This window comes from Coregonus clupeaformis, chromosome 31, assembly GCF_020615455.1.
Source record: "Coregonus clupeaformis isolate EN_2021a chromosome 31, ASM2061545v1, whole genome shotgun sequence".
NCBI lineage: Eukaryota > Metazoa > Chordata > Actinopteri > Salmoniformes > Salmonidae > Coregonus > Coregonus clupeaformis.
The window spans coordinates 22,681,717-22,703,478 of record NC_059222.1 but is presented as its reverse complement, the minus strand read 5'-3'; the positions used below and the strand labels follow the sequence as shown (position 1 = coordinate 22,703,478).

At 42.7% G+C, this 21,762-nt stretch overlaps 1 protein-coding gene across 2 annotated transcripts; it reads right to left on the bottom strand.

The window, feature by feature from the left end:
- Positions 1-2,881: 2,881 nt before the first annotated feature.
- Positions 2,882-19,457, bottom strand: LOC121547275 (titin homolog). Of its 2 annotated transcripts, XM_041858451.1 has the most exons (8): positions 19,112-19,457; positions 18,725-18,905; positions 18,474-18,523; positions 18,160-18,246; positions 8,152-8,252; positions 7,927-8,022; positions 7,517-7,738; positions 2,882-6,804 (listed from the first exon to the last, which is right to left on the bottom strand). In XM_041858451.1, the coding sequence occupies exons 3-8, from the start codon at positions 18,495-18,497 to the stop codon at positions 5,022-5,024; spliced, it is 2,313 nt and encodes a 770-aa protein (XP_041714385.1). In that variant the 5' UTR covers positions 18,498-18,523; positions 18,725-18,905; positions 19,112-19,457; the 3' UTR covers positions 2,882-5,021. The 2 variants fall into 2 exon arrangements, with proteins under 2 accessions (XP_041714385.1, XP_041714384.1); XM_041858450.1 differs by lacking the exon at positions 18,725-18,905.
- Between the last annotated feature and the right edge of the window lie 2,305 nt (positions 19,458-21,762).

Below are 21,762 nucleotides of genomic sequence, written 5' to 3'. Positions count from 1 at the left end.
TGTGTGCAATCTAACTAATTATGTGACTTCTGAAGGTAATTGGTTGCACCAGATCTTATTTAGGGGCTTCATATTTTTTTTCATTTCACTTCTCCAATTTGGACTATTTTGTGTATGTCCATTACATGAAATCCAAATAAAAGTCAATTTAAATTACAGGTTGTAATGCAACAAAATAGGAAAAACCCCAAGGGGGCTGAATACTTTTGCAAGGCACTGTACTAACTTGTGCCTTCAACAGCCTGAAGGAAGACTAAAGTGCTTGTTATTTCGATGCTGACATGAAATATGTAGGCCACAAGGGGTCAGGATTGCTCCACTATCTTGTTTCATTTAAGTTTTACATTGGAATACCTGACAGATAATTCATAATGAAATCTTTTTTTATTTTATTGTTGCGCTTGTAAAAATATATTTCTGTTAGATATAAAAATGTCACACTTATGTACATAAGAACTTGCTTGACTGAAGGCTGAAGAAATTTGGCCTGCCACCTAAAACCCTCACAAACTTTTACAGATGCACAATTGAGAGCATCCTGTCGGGCTGTATCACCGCCTGGTACGGCAACTGCACCGCCCACAACCGCAGGGCTCTCCAGAGGGTGGTGTGGTCTGCACAACGCATCACCGGGGGCAAACTACCTGCCCTCCAGGACACCTACAGCACCCGATGTCACAGGAAGGCCAAAAAGATAATCAAAGGCAACTACCACCCGAGCCACGGCCTGTTCACCCCGCTATCATCCAGAAGGCGAGGTCAGTACAGGTGCATCAAAGCTGGGACCGAGAGACTGAAAAACAGCTTCTATCTCAAGGCCATCAGACTGTTAAACAGCCACCACTAGCACAGAGAGGCTGCTGCCTACATACAGACTTGAAAATCACTGCTTGTGGAACTGTTCATAAATGGAACACTAGTCACTTTAATAATGCCACTTTAATAATGTTTACATATCTTGCATTACCCATCTCATATGTATATACTGTATTCTATACTATCTATTGCATCTTAGCCTATGCCACTCTGATAATGACATTGCTCATCCATATATTTATATATTCTTATTCCATTCCTTTACTTAGATTTGTGTGTATTAGGTTTTTGTTGTGGAACTGTTAGATATTACTTGCTAGATATTGCTGCACTGTCAGAACTAGAAGCACAAGCATTTCGCTACACTTGCAATAACATCTGCTAACCATGTGTATGTGACCAATACATTTGATTTGATTTTGATTTGACTGTGCATATAAAAAGTATTTGACAAGTCTGTAAATATCAAGCTTTAAAATAGACTAATGGATGCAAAGTTCAGGTGGGGGAAAAAACTATCATTTTATTTCCAATTAAAATTATATTAAAAATAAAACATTGTCAATAGGTGCATTCCTAGGTTGTTGTTGACTATTTTAGATTGGTGTAATATTGCCCTTGTACATCCTTGTGTCTAAAAGACATAACAGTGAAAATCTAAAACCATGTGTCTGGGAATCATCTACTACTTAAAATAACTAATGCACCTATTAAAATGCTGAATATGAGAACAAAAATTGCAAGATGAAAGAATCTAGGGAAGCATGATACCAGAAATGTTACCAGACAATGTGGTCTAACAGAAGGTTGGCTATAGTGAAATCTGCACTCTATGCCTCCTCTAGCAGCCCACCCCACATCATGTTTCACATCATTTCAAATGCACTACAAGTATCATGATCAATTCTATCTAATGTAGGCGTCTACCCACACAAAACATAAATAATATGGTCCCTTTTCTCAGCATTGAAAAATTCAAACAGTTTGTCTTGAAATAAAATTATTAAGTATCCCTGTGAAGACAATAAAAGCATATAGCATATGTTAGCTCTGACTGCATTGGTGTAACATGTTGACAATTTACAATGATACCAGTGTTAAGTACTGTCTACTATCCCTATCCACTAACTCCACCGCGAGGACAGACGGGTTAGTAAAGCTAGTGTCCATGCAGCCTTCGGCTCAATAGGCTAACATGGCAAGCCATGACACCCACCATCTCAGATTGTTCTGAAATCGTTTCTGTAATTAGAAACCGATAAGATTAGCATTCCTGCAACATTATTTTGTTGACATTTAATTTGATCTGACAAATTAAGTTAATTGATTGCACCCAAATTGGTCCTTTAACATTTTTTTAGGATTCACATAATATTCAACAAATATAGTACAACATCCAATTGGAACCAAACTTCTTCCTACCATTACGTAAGACATGAGGAATCCAATAAAGTGGTAAAAAGCCACCAATGGAACCCCCACACCAACAACCAGTATACAGTATCAGTTCTCCATGTCTGACAAGTAGTATGGAGCTGCGGCTTGGAGCATTACTTGTTGTGGGGGGGGTCCTGATCCTGCGAGCTTACATTGAACTTACATATCCATGCAACGTTTAATGTAAGCTTGCGGGATCAGGCGGCTTTGCGAGGCTAGGTGGGTGGCTTTTGATCATTTTATTGGATTCCTCATGTCTTACTCATTGTTAGGAGGAATTATGGTCCAAATCGGATGTTAGGTACTATATTTATTGACGATTATATGAATCCAATAAATAAAAAAATTGGCATTTTGGGTGCAATCAATTAGAGGCCCAGTGCAGTTAAATATGAGGTTGGAATAACACAGTGAAATTGTGAAAATGATGATAATGCCCTTTTAGTTTAAGAGCTGTTTGAAAAGACTATACCCTGATGAAGACAGCTTGTCTGTCGAAACGTTGGTTATTAGGATATTAAATTATTGCATCTGAGCTCCTAGAGTGTGCGGCTTTCCTTTTCTTTTTGAACTGTTTGAAAAGACTGCCTGAAATTTCTGCCTGGGATGGAGTTTTGGCCTGCTTGGTGACATCACCAGGCGGTAATTTAGTTAATAGACCAATAAGATAGAGTTCCAAACATCTCTGCCAATAACAGCTAGTTCAGGTTTCCCTTCCCCACTGGGACCACTCCCCACATTCTTGCTTGAGAAATGGCGCTTTGCTAAGAAGCTATTTTTGTTTCTTTTTGACCATTTTAATTTAAAACAATCACAGTAATGTACTTAATTGTTACCCAGAAAATATTTGAGTTTGAGATAAACATGGCTGCATTGGACCTTTAATTTCTCAGAGATCAAATTATATTTCAACAAAATAATGTTTCAGGAATGCTAATCTTATCTGTTTCTAACTACAGAAATGATTACGGCACAATCTGAGATGGTGGTTGTGGAAATCCTCTTACTAAGTGCTTTTTGAGGTGGAACGACCCTCATCCCTGTTTATTCAAGCTGAACCCAGAAATCGCCCACAACAGCAAAGGGAATGCGTGCAGGATTACACTTTTTGCCAAAGATGATTGCATGATAAGCTGTGGCTTGAGTAACTTTCACAGACTCCAAATTCATAATCACGGCATAACTGCGACAGTTCTGGATCACATAATAATAATAATAAATTACATTTGTAAAGCACTTTTCATTAAACAGAATAATCTCAAAGTGCATAAAATAATTTTTAAATAAAATATAAAACCATTTCTTGGGACAACTAGACAGGGCAACTGACACAAAGAACACAGCTGACGCTATAAGTGACAAGGACACCAAAGAGCCCAGCTATCTTTATCGAACTCTGCATTGTTGGAAAAGGACTCGTAAGTAAGCATTTCACTGTTAGTCTACACTTGTTTACAAAGCATGTGACAAATAAAATTAGATTTGAAAGCCTTCCTAAAGAGAAAAGGACTTTAGGCCCATTTTAAAGGAGCCCAGAGTCTGTGGTGCCTTCAGGTGGTCCGGGAGGGCATTACAGAGGCTTGGGGCGGTCGAGCTGAAAGTCTGATCCCCCAAGGAGCTGAGCTTGGTCCTGGGGGTGTGGAGGAGCAGGCTATCGCTTGCCCTAAGGGTGCAGGTGGAGTTATGGAGGGAGAGTAGTTATTTTAGATAAGGGGGGGCATTGCCATGAATACACTGGAAAGTCTGCAGGAGGGTCTGTAATGAGACGGGGAGCCAGTGCAGAGATGCCAGGATGGGGGTGATGTGATGGTGTTTCCGCACTCTCATCAGGATCCTGGCAGCACTGTTCTGGATGTACTGGAGCTTCTGGAGGCTCCTGCCTGGGATCCCGATGAAGAGTGCGTTGCTGTAGTCCAGCCTTGAGGAGATAAAGGCATTGATGAGCTTCTATGCATCAGACTGAATGAGGGTGGGACAGAGTTTGGCGATGTTCTTGAGGTGATAGAATGACACTTTACAAAGTTGTTTGATGTGGCGGTCAAAGATCAGGGAGGAATCAAGCTTTACACCCAGATTGGAAACTGAGGGGGAGAGAGGGATGTTCTGTCCTGCTATGGTGAGGTGTGTTATTGGTGAGTGCTGAACCTGGTAGGGGGTGCCAACAAGCAGGGTCTCGGTTTTGCTGCTGTTCAGTTGAAGGAAGTTTTGCTTCATCCATGCCCTTATCTCCTCAAGGCAAGTGTTCAGATGGGCACGTGCTTCAGAGTGACTTGTGGCAGGTTGGGACACAACCACAACAAGTTATTAGGCCCCTCATAGTCAAGCATACAGCGTTAAGGCATGTGGATTAACTGACAAAATAATTGTCACATTAATGTCATTGGGGCACCACAGCCGGTTGAGTTAAATTGACTAATTCCCTTATAGGCCCAAGTTCCAAATATGAAGTGTGATACACTGGGCTTGTCAGCTTGGGGAAGTTCTCACCCATAGACTCAAGTATTACTGTGCCTTTGAGCACCCTCTGCTGCCCAACAGAGGAAGTTAATCAACGCAAGCAAAGCTTAGCTGGAGGGAGAGGTAGGGATACACAGTGTGAGAATAGGCGAGCAGGGTGAGTGAAAGACTGGTTATGTCTTTGGCAGAAGAGATCCCACTATCCATTGTTCAGGTTCAGAGTGCGTGCAGCAGTAGCCTAACATCTAGGGCTCCATCTCTGGGCTCACAGTCTGGTTTGTAGCAGAAGTGAACCCATTGGCCTCACATTCCTAGCTCACTTCTGAGGCCTCAGTATTACCCTCCAGGGTTAATGAGGTGTCCTGCTCCGTACAGTGGCCCTCAGACTCCAGATGACTGCTCTCTTGGATTCCCATGTCCTTTATCTCAACTCCACCACCCACTAGTTCTGAAGATTCATTCTCCAGGGTTTTCGCTGAGCAACTTTTGACCATGTACAAAATATCCCTGTCCTCTCTGACTTTGACACCATTGGTCCCCTGAGCATTGGGTACCTCAGGTGTGATTTCATCATGTGAGGGATCTCGGTTCGTTCCGGGCATTACGATGTCTGGGTTGTTGCAGACTTTCTCCGCCTCTGTGCGGTCTGTTTGGTGATTTTCCTTCTCGGGAGCTGTCTCCATGTAGCCATTCGTCTCTTGTATTGCATTGTTGTTATTGGCAGAATCCTTGTCGTTGCTCTCCTTATGGCTACTCCCATCAGATGTTGTTGCCCCATCCCCAAGACTCTCCCCATCCTTTCCATTCATTTCCTCATCAATCTGAACCTCTTGGGTTGTGTCCAGCTGATCATCTACTTGTTGAATGTCCAAGGGAGCCTTCTTCTTCTGGGTTGCCTCATCGCCACTTTCTACCTCTTGGGTTGCAACATCTCTACTTTCTACCTCTTGGGTTGCAACATCTCTACTTTCTACCTCTTGGGTTGCAACATCTCTACTTTCTACCTCTTGGGTTGCAACATCTCTACTTTCTACCTCTTGGGTTGCAACATCTCTACTTTCTACCTCTTGGGTTGCATCATGGACACTTTCTACCTCTTGGGTTGCAACACGGACACTTTCTACCTCTTGGGTTGCAACACGGACACTTTCTACCTCTTGGGTTGCATCATGGACACTTTCTACCTCTTGGGTTGAGTCATCAACACGTTCCACCTCTTCTGATGTGATCTCATGACAGTCTTCCTCTAGGCTGATCTCTATGTGGGAGTTCATCTCATCTGTGTGCCCTTGGCTGTCCAACTCAATGGCTGTTTCTGTGTCTATGTTGCTGTCCCCTTCTGAGGTTGTCTTCTCATGACTGATGCTTTCTTGAGCTTCCTCCGCAGGGCTAAGGTCCTCTAGAACTGTCTCCCTTAGGCTATCTCCATCTCGAGGAGTCTCCTCATGGATGTCTAGCTCTGGGCTACTCTGTTTGGGAGGGATTGTCTCTGTAGTTGTGTCTGTTTGGGTCTCTTCCTCAAGGGCCACTTCCGATACACACTCCTTCTCCAGACCTGTGGCCTCTTCCTCAGGTGTCTGCTGTTGACATTCCCCTTGGTGGACCACCTCCTCATGGCTATCTGGGTCTAGGCTACTCTGTTTGGGAGGGATTGTCTCTGTAGTCATGTCAGCATGGCTCTCCTCCTTAATGACCCTCTCAGTCTTCACCTCCACTTCACACTCCTCCTCCAAGCCTTTGTCCTTTTCACAGTGCACTTCCACAGGTGTCTGCTGTTGACAATCACCTTGGTGGTGGATCACCTCCTCATGGTCGAGCCTCTCTGGAGTAGATTCTTCATGGCTGTCCCACTTAAAAATAGTCTCCACTGGGCTTTGTATCTCCAGGACGGCCTCTACCTGGACTACTTTGTGGTCCTCCTGGGTGACCTCTGAGGAAAGGGTCTCAGTCTCACTGAGCTGTAACTCCACAATGTCTATGTCATCGGCACCAGCTAGGAACTTCTCAGTCCGTAGGCCCTCTGGCTCACTGGAGGCGAGGTTCACAGGGTTGAGGGGCTCTTGACATTGCAGAGTAGGTAGATGAGGAGCAGGGCTGTTGGGAAAGAGAAGGCCATAAAGTAACACTACTCAACATGACCTTTATATTGACATGTAAAACTTGAAATACAAGTATGGGTAACAGATTGATGCTGAGAGTCAGATTTTTCACTTTAAAATGCATGTCAAACAAAAACCAATGATTGCAAAGTTAAACAAACGATACAACTATGCACAAGGACTACTTTTAACATTTTCACAGACATTTTTATAAAAACACATTTACCTAAATAACAGTGAAGACGCACATTTTGGTAATAGAATAATGGTTTGTGCTGTCATTCTGTTACCAAACTTTTCATCTGCACTGTTCTTAGAGTAAATGTGCTTTTGTAAAATTTGCCGTGGTAATTGTTAAAAGTTGTCCTCATTCTGTTATCGTAGAATTGCCTGTATCTGCAAAGACTTAGGCTGAGATTCAATCCGATCGGCCCCTTTTGGCTCTGCACAATTTATAGGCAAAGTTAACCTAACATTCAAAGTAAACGCTGCAGATGTCGGATCAATCGGAAATTACCTTTACATGTCCATCGCGCTACAATGCAGGTCTTCTGCGGTCCAGATTGAATCCTGGCCTAAAACAATGTGCTCATTGAACACACTCAAGTCTATTCAGGAGCACACCAGGAGTTTAAACTCAAACCTACGCCTTATTTGTGCCTGTGTGGACAGTTGTGCTATTTGATCTGCTGACACTCCAGTCTTACCTCTCCATGGACTCATAAGGAACTGGAGTGAGACTCGGCTCCTGGGTCGAGTCCTCTTCCTGAACCCAGCCCTGATTGGACGAGGCATAGGTGAGGATGGCCTCTGTCACAGTGTAGGGTGTGTGGCCCTGCACACAGTCCAGGATGTGACCAACCGGCAGTTGGGTTTGCAGGAAGAGGTGGAGCTGGCTGTCTGACAGACACACTGTCATGCTGCACACTCTGAAGAAAGACAAACAAGGTATGTCAATGCCATGCTCAATGTTGGCTCTTTTTCGTTGACTAGTCATGGTAACATTTTTCCTTTGTGCTCATTCTAGGTGTGACAATGACAAATAGAGGGAACAAGCAAGCACTATAATTGAAATTGTGGAGTCATTGCTAATTATTAACTTCGGAGAAGAACTGACTTGTCCAGGAAGGACTGCAGGCCTTTCCTCCTCTTCTCCAGGAAGTCCTCACCACTGAAGGAGAAGAAGGACTTGCTGGGCAGGTCTGGGACAGGTCTATAGGACAGACAGGGACAGAGAATAACACATAGCTCCCAGAACAGGACAACTTCACATTGGTGTTCGAAATAATTTTTCAAACAAGCAGTTAAGCCAAGCACATTGGGGGACAATGCTATGACTTACACCAAGCCAGTGTTCTTCTGCATCCTCTTCTTGAGCCAGACAAACTCACTGTAGCGCCGGCGCACACAGGACGTTTTGGCCGTGAAAGACTTGCTGTTGGTCTGTGAGTAAAAAGAGATGGTGCACCATTACATCCTGTGGATACAGACAACGCCAATGGGAGTGAAAACATAAAGCCCAAACTAGAGAGCTGGGCGATATGGACAAAAAGTTATATTGCAATAAATTGCCCCGTTTTGCGATAAATACAACTTTCCATTAGCGGCAGGGCTCTAGACTGACTTTTTCCAGTGCCAGGTAAGACAGGAAATAAGTTATTTATCCATTTAGGCCCTGTGTATCTCAGTTGGTAGAGCATGGCGCTTGTAACGCCAGGGTTGTGGGTTCGTTTCCCACGGGGCCAGTCTGATGCTCTGGATAACAGCGTCTGCTAAATGACTAAAAATAAAAAAATCATACATTTTCAGGGAATGCACGATGGATGTTTTGATGTGCAACATGTCAAAATAAGACTCAGAATTATCAGATTTCTTTTTGGCTCTTTAGAGATAATTTGCCTGCATATTGTTTGTGCATATTGGCCTAGGCTATATGATACATAATTCACCACTTGAGGAAGTGGGAACTCAAAACACACCAAATATTATATTGCTGCTGGATAGCCATGTAATTGATCTAACAGTCAACATACTCCGTTTGTTTAGCGGTGGTATTTCCTCAATATTGAGTGTAAATACTGTAATAATTTTTTATACTCAGAAAGCTAAGACTCTCCTCAGTAAAAGTCATTGTTTTACATTTTGAAATGTTACTCAACAGTCGTATGCTTGCGCTTATCAGAAAGCATCTCTCCCTTCACTCCGTGCGCAAAGGGGGGAGAGGGAGTGAGAGCCGGCATCGAGACAGGAAATGGCAGAGGAGTTGTAATGCCTTCATCAACTCGATTTTGTGTATAGAGCACACTTCTGGCAAAACAGAATTAAGTTTTCTTCAATTTGCTGCAATGTTGCAAACTAGCATACCCAACAACTCTGCAAAATGTGTCCTACACGGTCGGAAAACAGTGACGAACATAACACGCAGCACCCCTTCTACGATCATGTGGACAGAGGGTTCTTGAAACGTAACATCCAATAAAGATGTAGCCGCTGGAAGCCAGCGGACCATTCTAGCAGTTTCGGCTAATAAAAAATTATCCAGACCTCCAAAGGAAGCGTAACAAACAACGTGATTTCAAGGTATGTATGGTTACGCGAGACTGTTGACCAAATAATGGTTTTAGAACAACAACAAAAAATCGTCAGGAACCTTATGTAGCCTAATCACAGAGAATTATAGAGGTAAGTTAAATTCCTTCGGTATGAGGAGAGCAATGTCGGTGTCAGTAATTGTATCGTCCCAGCTCTCGCCCAAACAACCATTGTCCCAGTACTGATAACTACACTTAACAAAAATACAAACGCAACATGTAGTGTTGGTCACATGTTTCATGAGGTGAAATAAAAAATCCCAGAAACGTTCCATAAGCACAAAAAGCTTATTTCTCTCAAATGTTTTGCACAAATTTGTTTACATCCCTGTTAGTGAGCATGTCTCCTTTGCCAAGAATCCATCCACCTGACAGGTGTGGCATATCAAGAAGCTGATTAAAACAGCATGATCATTACACAGGTGAACCCACTTTAAAATGTGCAGTTTTGTAACACAACACAATGCCACAGATGTCTCAGGTTGAGGGAACGGGCAACTGGCATGCTGACTGCAGGAATGTCCACCATAGCTGTTGCCAGAGAATTGAATTAATTGAATTTCTCTATCATAAACTGCCTCCAACGTTGTTTTAGAGAATTTGGCAGGAGGTCCAACCGGCCTCACAACCGCAGACCACGTGTAACCACGCCAGCCCAGGACCTCCACTGTAAGGGTGGGGGGGTGCTGAGTATTATTTCTATCTGTAATAAAACCTCATTCTGATTGGCTGGGCCTGTCTCCCCAGTGGGTGGGCCTATGGCCTCCAAGGCCCACCCATGGCTGCACTCCTGCCCAGTCATGTGAAATCCATAGATTAGGGCCTAATGAGTTTATTTCAATTGACTGATTTCCTTAAATGAACTGTAACTCAGTAAAATCTTTGAAATAGTTGCGTTTATATTTTTGTTCAGTATATTTGAAAAATATAGATTATTTTGTTGTTGTTCATTTGCTGTTGACAGTGCACAACAATGTAGCAGGAGAACCCAACCAAAATCAACACAATTTAGCACTTAAGAAAATCTGAAGCATCAGCCAGTCTTGCCACAGAAAGACACACCCTGCTTCAGAGAAGCTATTTAGTCTTGAGCCATAATCAATTACCCATTGAACTGAGGGTTTCTCATTGATAACATTCTGCTCTAGAAAGATTAACATACACTGAGTATACAAAACATTAAGAACGCCTGCTCTTTCCATGACACAGACTGACAAGGTGAATCTAGGTGAAAGCTATGATCCCTTATTGATGTCACTTGTTAAATACACTTCAAATCAGTGTATATGAAGGGGAGGAGACAAGTTACAGAAGGATTTTTAAGCATTGAGACATGGATTGTGTATGTGTACCACTCAGAGGGTGAATCGGCAAGACAAAAGATTTAAGTGCCTTTGAACAGGGTATGGTAGAAGGTGCCAGGCACACCGGTTTGTGTCACGAACTGCAGCGCTGCTGGGTTTTTCACGCTCAACAGTTTCCAGTGTGTATCAAGAATGGTCCACCACCCAAAGGACATCCAGCCGACTTGACACAACTTTGGGACGCATTGGAGTCAACATGGGCCAGCATCCCTGTAGAACGCTTTCGACACCTTGTACAGTCCATGCCCCAGCAAATTAAGGCTGTTCTGAGGGCGGAACTCAATATAAGGAAGGTGTTCCTAATGTTTGGTATACACAGCGTATCTCCTAGAACAGTGGTTCTCAAACCTCTCCTCGGGGAATCCCAGACATTTCATAATTTTGTTGTAGCCCTGGGGTGTAATCATTACGCCGATTGTGTTGGAAAACGTCTGTTGCAAACGAGAGATTCTATTAGACAAATTCAGGTAAGTCCCTCCCCGTTTCATTCCATTTGCTCCCGTTTCGTTCTTAAACAGTTTCCACAATAAATACACCCCTGAACTAGCAAACGATTCACTAATCAAGGGCTTGATGATTAGTTGACCATTTGAATCAGGTGTGCTAGCTAAGGAATAACTTGGCTGAGGGTCCCCCGAGGAGATTTGAGAACCACGGTCCTAGGACACTCATTCAGGTTTCATCAGGAAGTGACTCGACAATGTCGTCCCCAGTGACTGATTTGGCTAAATGGCTGTTATAGGAGAAAACTGAGGATGGATCAACAACATTGTAGTTACTCCACAATACTAACCTAATTGACAAAGTGAAAAGGAAGTCTGTAGAATACAAATATTCCAAAACATGCATCCTGTTAGCAACAAGGCACTAAAGTAATACTGCAAAACATGTGGCAAAGCAACTAACTTTTTGTCCTGAATACAGTGTTATGTTTGGGGCAAATCCAATACAACACATTACACATTACCACCCTCAATATTTTCAAGTATAGTGGTGGCTGCATCATGTTATGGGTATGCTTGTAATCATTAAGGACAGGGGAGTTTCAGGATAAATAAATAAATGGAATGGAGCTAAGCACAGGCAAAATCCTGGAGGATAACCTGGTTCAGTATGCTTTCCACCAGATACTGGGAGATTAATTCACCTTGCATCAGGACAATTCACCTTTCGGCAGGTAGCCTAGCAGTTAAGAGCATTGGACCAGTAACGGAAAGGTCACTGGTTGGAATCCCTGAGTTGGCAAGGTGTAAAAATCTGCCGTTCTGCCCTTGAGCAAGGCCGTTAACACCCAACAACAACTGCTCACTGGGCGCCGATGACAAGGACATCGATTAAGGCAGCCCCCCTCTGATTCAGAAGAGTTGAGTTAAATGCAGAAGACTTGGTATCCCCTTACAGTAACTTAAAACACAAGGCCAAATCTACACTGGAGTTGCTTACAAAAACGACAGTGAATGTTCCTGAGTGAACCAGTTACAGTTTTGACTTAAATCTGCTTGAAAATCTATGGCAAGACCTGAAAATGGTTGTCTGGCAATGATCAACAACAAATTTGACAGAACTTGAAGAATTTTGTAAAGAATAATGGGCAAATGTGGCGCAATCCAATCTACTAAGCTATATGGAATTGTTTTAAGAAGGTGATACCAAGGATCATTTAGCTATTTCATTTAGAATTTTAAGACCCCTTGAAGTATCACCTTGGCCCTTACTGCTATTAGCCCATACAAACGCATTGAATAACAAATTCACTACATGGAAAAACAGATACTCCCCCCAAAAAAAATCTAAAGGAAGTTTGTTCTGAAGTGTCTGTCCTATATCTGACAGATATAAGATCAGGAAACATTTGTTATTTTTAGAAATAAAAATGTGTACATGTATCGAACCCCTTATTTTTGGCACTAAACAGTCTCATATTTATTTTTTATTTTTACTGTTACCGGGGAACCTTCAGATGAGTCTTGTGAGGCCTGTGGGCGTCCTAGAGCAACCGACATGTACATGTTTGTGAGAGTCTCACCTTTCTACAGAGGGGTCATATTAGTGTGTTGCCCAAACTGTTCGGACGCTACAGACAGAAGTTGGCAGATCGGCTGTACCGACTTCAGACGAGTCCCAAGACGCTTGTGGGGGTCGTAAGGCAAAACGGAGAACACCATCGTGTTCGTGAGAGTCTCATCTTTCCAGAGAGTGGTCATATTTTATAGGCCAAACTGTTCGGACACTACAGGCGACTTTGTGAGAAGACCGGTTTTTCGGGATCTCATGAACTGACAAACACCACTCTAGCTCCGTCACCTTTCAGCGCAGATGCGGAAGTGCGACATCGGTGGATGCGGTGGATTGAGACGCATCCAATGCAAAAAAATAACATCTCTAGCTTAAACTGACATTTCTATGGGGATTTTTTCCTTATGCTAATTAGATTTCCGCGGGGCGCAGACATCGACTCTAGGGAGTTAATTGGGGTGTGAACACTTTCTGAAGGCACTGTAAATGCATTTTATGCTCGCTTTGAGGTAAACACCACCAAGCCAAGCGTGAGGGCCCCCGCTGGTCCGGATGACAGATTTCACTCGCCGTGGCTGTAATCATGCTTTGCTCATCTCCGTAGCGCACATCTGTAATCATGAATTACTTTAAAAGGCTGGTCATGCCACACATCAACACCATCATCCCAGATACCCTGGACCCAATCCAATTTGCATACCGTCCTAACAGATCCACAGATGATGCAATCTCAATTTCACTTCACACTGCTCTCTCCCACCTAGACAAATTGAATACCTATGTGAGAATACTGTTCATTGACTACATCTCAGCGTTCAATACCATAGTCCCCTCCAAGCTCGTCACCAAGCTCAGGAACCTGGGACCGAACACCTCCCTCTGCAACTGGATCCTGGACTTCCTGATGGGCCAACCCCAGGTGGTGAGGGTAGGTAACACCTCCGCCACGCTGACCCTCAACACTGGGGCCCCCAGGGGTGTGTGCTTAGTCCCCTCCTGTACTCCCTGTTCACCCACAACTGCGTGGCTACGAATGACTCCAACACCATAAAGTTTGCTGACCACACAACGGTTGTAGGCCCCCCATCCACAAGGCTGTAGTGGAGCGGGTCAAGAACTTCAAGTTCCTCTGTCCACATCACAGAGGACTTAATATGGTCCACACACACAGTCGTGAAGCGGGCACAACAGTGCCTTTTCTCCCTCAGGAGGCTGAAGAGATTTGGCATGGGCCCCCAGATCCTCAAGAAGTTCTACATCTGCACCATCGATAGCATTTTGACTGGCTGCATCACCGCCTGGTATGGCAACTGCAATGCCCTTGACCGCAAGGCTCTACAGAGGGTGGTGCGGACGGCCCAGCACATCACTGGGGCCGAGCTCCCTGCCATCCAGGACATTTATACCAGTCGGTGTCTGACGAAGGCCCAGAAAATTCTTCAGACACCAAAGCCATGGACTGTTCTCTCTGCTACCATCTGGCAAGCAGTATCAGAGCATCAGGTCTCAGATGAACAGGCTCAGAGCTTCTACCCCGAAACAATAAGACTGTTGAATAGCTAATCAATGGCTACCTGGACTATCTGCACCCCACTCTACCTGCACTGACTATGCACACTCTCAGGTCTTTATCCACATCCTCACACACACACACACACACACACACACACCATATACGCTACAGCTACTTTTCACTTTTATTATTATCTATCCAGATGCCTAATCACTTTACCCCTGCCTACATGTACATATCTGTCTCAATTACAACATATACCTGCAAAGTGATATAGTATTGGTACTCCTTGTATATAGCTTACATTCTTGTGTTTTTGTCATGTGTTTTTTTTTTCTTTATTTAACGCTACATCGTTGAGGAAGAGCTTGTAAGTAAGCATTTCACTGTAAGGTCTACACCTGTTGTATTCGGGACGTGACAAATACAATTAGCATTTTACTACATTTTCTCCTGAGGACTCAATCAAGCAATTCACCTGAATCCATTCTACTTAGGCTAATGTCAGAAAGGGACAATGATGGTACATATTAAGAATTATACTTCACCTGCAGGTTTCTATTGAATGTTTACAGAGAACAAATTCAATACTAGATTGTCAAGAAATTTGAATGAAGCCCAATGTTAATCCTCCAGTCTCTCTAGCTAGCGCAACATTGGGTTATGGCTTCGAGAATAAGCCTACATTAAAATTGCTTGATGCTGGCTTAGCCCTTCATTAACATGCGTCAAACATCATGGGGAGAGAAAAGTCAACAGCAGAGATGAACAAAAAGCATATGATCATTGTAGAATTCGTACCAACAAATGTTGTTTACCTCCAAGCAGGGTACCAAGGTTTGAGTGCTGACACACAGCATTCCAAACCACATGCCATCCACTTTAGGGATATGATCTAGGCCTATTTGCTGATGGGAGTAGTAGGGCTGTGTGATGTGGTTTTACGGTATTTTATTATATTAATATGATTTTTAATAATAAAAGTTCTACATTTGCTTTATGAGTAATGCATGACCCTACGGTGGCAACACACAGTGGTGTGTACTCATGGATGCCAAGGGAAGCCAGGCTTCCCCCAAAAAATTTACCTACAAAAAAAAAAAATGTATCTGTTTGTGATTCATAATTTTCCTTCAATTCGCTAGAGGCTGAATGCATCTCACTGGAGAAAGCATCCGAGCGAGCGAAACAGCGCCCCTCCGTCTCTGTATGTGTAGGCCATCTATCTGATGCTGTCGGGTCCAAAAGAGTATGACATTATGACAAGCGCTGACATACCGCCAGCGAGCATTTGGCCTCCCTTGATCAATTAGCGTTGAGCTAAACTGAGTGACCTCAACTGTGAATGGTCCTGGCGCACCACAAAACATTGTCAAGGGAAGCCAGTTTGGATTTGGCGTCGCTCCTATCAAATCGCATTGAGAGCATACGTCATTGACAGAAACAACTTGAATTGTTGCATGTCGTTGTGTTGTTGTCTTTCGGTGGATAGCTAGCAAAAAATGGCCCTTTCCTAAATTAGCCATAGATGGAGATAGGGATTTGGACTTGTGGTTTTACTTAATTCTCTGTACTGGCCAATGATTATGAAGGCGATTCTGATCATTCATACATTGGGCCCCTGGCCTGAGAGGATGGAAGTTCAATATGTAGCTAGATGTAGAAGGCTAATGTTAACTAGCTAACGTTGCCCATGAAAGGAAGTTAGGCTAGCAAACAAGCATTTTAGCCAGGTAGCCTAGGACAACAAAAAATAAAAGCGTGTACTGTATGACAGAGTCATAGACCGTTTCGCCAACGTGAAAGAGGAGGATGGCATTGGCCTTTCTTTACAATTAGGGTGAGTCAACATGTTTTTTTCTACTTACACGAACACACACAGGAATCAACCATGGGCAGCCACATAATATTTAGCTTATGTTGATTGGACTAAATAGTTTCTGGTGACTTTTAGTTGTCACTGTATTAGACTAAGCATACAGTGCATTCGGAAAGTATTCAGACCCCTTCCCCTTTTCCACATTGTTACGTTACAGCCTTATTCTTAAATTGATTAAATTGTTTTTTTTCCATCAATCTACACACAATACCCCATAATGACAAAGCAAAAGGTTTAGAAATGTTTGCTAATGTATTAAAAATAATAAACGGAAATATCACATTTACATAAGTATTTAGACCCTTTACTCAGTACTTTGTTGAAGCACCTTTGGCAGCGATTACAGCCTTCTTGGGTATGACGCTACAAGCTTGGCACAGCTGTATTTGGGGAGTTTCTCCCTTTCTTCTCTGCAGATCTTCTCAAGCTATGTCAGGTTGGATGGGGTGCGTCACTGCACAGCTTTTTCAGGTCTCTCCAGAGATGTTTCATCGGGTTCAAGTCCCGGCTTTGGCTGGTCCACTCAAGGACATTCAGAGACTTGTCCCGAAGCAACTCCTGCGTTGTCTTGGCTGTGTGCTTAGGGTCGTTGTCCTGTTGGAAGGTGAACCTTCGCCCCAGTCTGAGGTCCTGAGCAGGTTTTCATCAAGGATCTCTCTGTACTTTTCTCCGTTCATCTTTCCCTCGATCCTGACTAGTCTCCCAGTCCCTGCCGCTGAAAAATATCCCCACAGCATGATGCTGCGACCACCATGCTTCTGATATACCGGTATTCTGATTGTTTTATACTGTTCAATTCAACCTAAAATAATTTCCTGCATTTCCATCTATTTCTGCCTTTACTGCAATCATTTTAGATAATTTCCACACTGCCACGTAGGGCTGCACGATATGGGCAAAAAAACTAGGCCTTATTTTTAACCAAATGTTACAATTACGATTTGACTTGCGATTTAGATCAAAACACTTGGGTGAACTGTTGGAATCATGGAAATATAATATTTATTCTAATTCTGTAGTTAGAATATAAATAATAGTGGCCACTTTGAAGACAGTGTTGTTTGACATGACAATGAATGAAAATGCCAGGGACAGGGTAGGAACCAAAGTGATGTTCAGTGTTTCCTAGGGGACCATATAATCTTTGGCTACATCAAATGTTTCTTCATGTAGCCAACATATTCAAACTTCGCTTATTCCGCTTTGATTTAGAAGATACTGTTGCACAAACAACATGCTGATTTAGACCACACCAGCAGTGGTATCAGGCTGCATTAGCTATCTACGTTTGCTCTGACTCAGTACATTTATTAGCTAGCTAGCTAGCCAGCTAACTAGCGATTAGCATTAGCGGCTAACAGGATTTAGCTCAAACTTGCTAAGAAAAGACAAACCAGCTGTTTGCAGATGTAAGAAACACAAACTAATAGTGTAATTATAGAACGCTTGTGGATTTATATTAAGAAGCTATGTGGAAACAACACCGTTGTCATCAACATTGTTGCATGTGCTGCATTGACCATAAAGACTGAATGCAAGTGTCTCCTAATCAAGCAACAACAAATGCGCTCCTTGAGTGACAGGGGGCGGGGCTAGGTCTGTGTGGAAAACGGCATGGAGAGTGTGTGGAGAGGGATGACTCAAGTAGCGGTGTAAACGATAAAAATGGACGTTACACACGGCATATCACATTTAACAAACCAAACATTCAAATACCGTTATAGAAGGTAAAGTAAAAACCCAGACAGGTCCGTGCCTCAATACCGGTATATTGTAAAATACGGTATACCGCCCACCCCTAGTCATTTGTTTTTTCTGATCCTGACTCATCTATGACAAATGCATACAATGAGAGTTAAGTAATTTCAAACTAACCCTTTCCAAGACTTGGGTTCTACAGCTCTAATATGGCCTAAGGACTTACACACTCATTGAGACAACTGCTTCTTTGTAAAGTTTAGCCTGTTTATGGTGAATGGATACTCACGTGAAGAAATATCTTGAAGTCCACGTACGAGTTCCAAGAGCCTTCATTCTGAACCCGAGGGTCTTGGACCCGCACTGCAACAAACTCCTGCGGAGACAATCAAAGAAGTGGTTTCACTAACAGAGGGAACCACAGGCAGTTAGTGTAGCTAAATTGATGAATCAACAGCTTGAGCAGTGCAATGAGGAAGTGATTCCAAGTCATGGATGGCTCTAGACCCACTACTGTATATCCTTTTTTCACCCAACAATTCTTTGTTAACCTGAGTGGAGAAGAGGGTCAGGGTAAAAGAGCAGCGAATGAGGGTAACTTACATCTTCTTTGTGATTCTTCATCATCCTTCTGTAGGCTGCACAGGAGACATCTGCCAAACAAAGAAGAAACCAAAGAATCATTATCAACAACTCAGCAAGTGGGGAAAAAACTCAGCCAATGCTTCTCTTCCGCAGGTTGTACCGCTCAAGTCTCTATAAAGTACTCGCATGTCTCATCCTCTACTATTAGGAGGACAACGTTTCAGGGCCACAATAAGTTGCGAAAAATGTATACAAGGATAACATCTCACATGCAGTTAGTATTAGACTTCTCTCTGTCTTTGATGTTAGCCATGGTTGGGAACAGAAGAGACGCCTGGGATGAACTCCTTCATTTGCCCTTTGTCCTGAAGACAAACCCCCTCCTCTTTATAGTACAGACACTGCATTGGCAAAAGGTTTAACTCCCCCACCACCAATCACTCCCCACTCCTGTGTAAGAAAAGGATTTGCAATCCATGATGATTTGATACATGGAAGTCTTTGATTGTAGCCACATTCTATAAACGAATTTTCATAAAATTCAAGTCACTCTGACACTAACAGTTAGTCTAGCTCTAGCTGGCAAATGTGTGGGTAACAAACCAACTGATTAATTATGTTTTGGATTGATAACTAATGCAAGGCTAGTTACTTACTTTCATATGGTAGTCAGGGTATCTCAAACGTCTTCATAAAAAACTTGTTTTGAAAGAGCCACAAATAATTATCTAGTTAGCTATTTAGTTTGCAAGTAGTAAGAAGTACAGCTATAGCAAACGTTAGCTAACTCTGCTGAGCTATTCATGAGTCGGAGTTTTTCGTACAAATGATGTCATGTCACTCTCGTTCACCGGGATCTTGGAAAGTACATTGACTGTGCACTACCACAGATCTGTATCTTTAGTAACGCTCTCCGTCAACAATTTTGTCGAACTCCAATAAAAGTCTTACAATGCAAAGATCTGTGAAACTCGGCGCAGCTTCAACGCAATTTGTGTTAACTCTGTGTATAGCGAGCAATAATATCTAAGTACTTCCGGGTCACGGATTTCTTATTTCTCTTCTTGTATCATCGCGTTCGCACATTTTGTTTGTGCATGCCTCCGCTTACGGTAGTGTGTGTTCAATGACGTTACATTTGTGATACAAAAATAAAAAGGAAGGGGGAAAAAATATTTTAAAAATTGCACCACCAACCAATCCTACATCTATATACCACTGTTTAATAAAAATAAAAATAAATCTCAAAACATCTTATAACTCAACTCTCGTACACCCAGGTACCTCTCTGCAGCTGCCACCTACACTAATTAAAAATCCGCTACCCCATTCCACTACTTTGACCCCATCTGTTCCTGCACAATGCCAACGGCCTGGGAGGACCGGACACCACCACTCAACACACCCTGTAACTGAAGTCAAATCTCGTATACCCAAATACTTCTCTGCAGCTGCCACCAAAACATATATTTTCTGTGATTTAAATTCAATTTCTGCAGTACAGCTGATAACCATTGCTATGAACGCTAAGAAGTCAACCTTACTGAAGCATAAATCACTCGTTGGCCTATCCCTCTGTGTTGGCAAAATCTACTACTCACTGGCATCCTCTCATGATCCCTCACCCTTGACCCAGCCACCTCTACTTTCTTCACTGCCTCAGCATAGGACACCTTCTGCACTACTCAGACTCTGGCCACTTCAACCTGCCTCTCTTGCACCGGACACTTCAGATCCCCAGCAACATGGGCCACCCTACAGTTGACACACACAACTTTATCCCCGAAACTACACAATCCTCTCTCCCATGCCCTCAATTTATGAAAAATGATTGCAGTCAAATCAAATCAAATCAAAATGTATTTGTCACATACACGTGTTTAGCAGATGGTATAGTGGGTGTAGCGAAATGCTTGTGCTTCTAGCTCCGACAGTGCAGTAATATCTAACAAGTAATATCTAACGACTTCACAACATATACACACAAAACTAGTAAGGAATGGGATTTAAGAATATATACATGGACAAGCAATGACAGAGCGGCATGGACTAAGATACAGTAAAATATTATAGAATATAATGCAGTATATACATATGAGATGAATAGTGCAAGATATGTAAATGCATACTGCAGTATAATGCAAATACTGCAGTATGCGGCAAATACTGCGTCCAAAATAAAATAAATGTTTTACTGCAGTAATTTTGCAGCATAATACAGTTATACTGCACTCAGACTGCTATTACTGCGTCCAAAATACCACAGTCGACTGCAGTTACTGCACTTTTACTGCAGTTTCAAAACTGCTATCTTTTTTTAAGGTTCCTGCACACTTCCCACATCTTGGAATCTCCCTCCTACACTTGCTGCTACATGACCATAACGCACCTGTGCCGCAGTGGATTCGGCACAAAAGCTTTAACAGGATAACTGATATTGCCTAACATGACTTTGTCTGGTAGAGACTCTGACTCAAAGGGTCACAGATTTTTGGAATCCTTCAGAATAAGAGTCATGTTGTGTATACTTTGTAAATTAATAATTAGTGCGAAAATCATGGGAAATGTGCACAATTATGAATATATTTTATAATACTTATCATACAAAGAATAAAGTATTTATATAAGATATTATGTGATTTATTTGTTAATTCTATTTTTTTCTCCAAGCCTAAATGGTCAACAGTGCTTTTTTGATGTGTATTCCTATAATTTATTGCAATTATGTATGGTGCAATATGTACTGTATGCTGATTGGCTGGCAAAATGAGCAGCGACGCGTTCTGGATAAGTTGCAGGGGTTTGATCGCACAAGTGGGGAGCCCAGCCAACAGCGAGTTGCAGTAGTCCAGACAGGAGACGACACGTGCCTGGATTAAGACCTGCACCGCTTCCTGTGTGAGATAGGGTTGTACTCTACGAATGTTGTAGAGTGCATGAGCAAGTCACTGCTTTGATGTTTGCAAAGAATGGCAGGGTGTTGTCCAGGGTCACGCCAAGGTTATTTGCACTCTGGGAGGGGGACATCGTGGAGTTGTCAACCATGATGAAGAAGTCTTGGAGCGGGCAGGCCTTCCCCGGGAGGAAGAGCAGCTCCGTCTTGTCGAGGTTGAGCTTGAGGTGGTGGGCCACAAAAAAAAAATATGAATGCACGCATGACTGTAAGTCGCTTTGGATAAAAGCGTCTGCTAAATGGCATATTATTATTATTATTTAGGCTGGGTTTATGTATAGCACTTTGTGACATCTGCTGATGTAAAAAAGGCTTATAAATCAATTTGATTGATTGATTATTGCAATACAACAT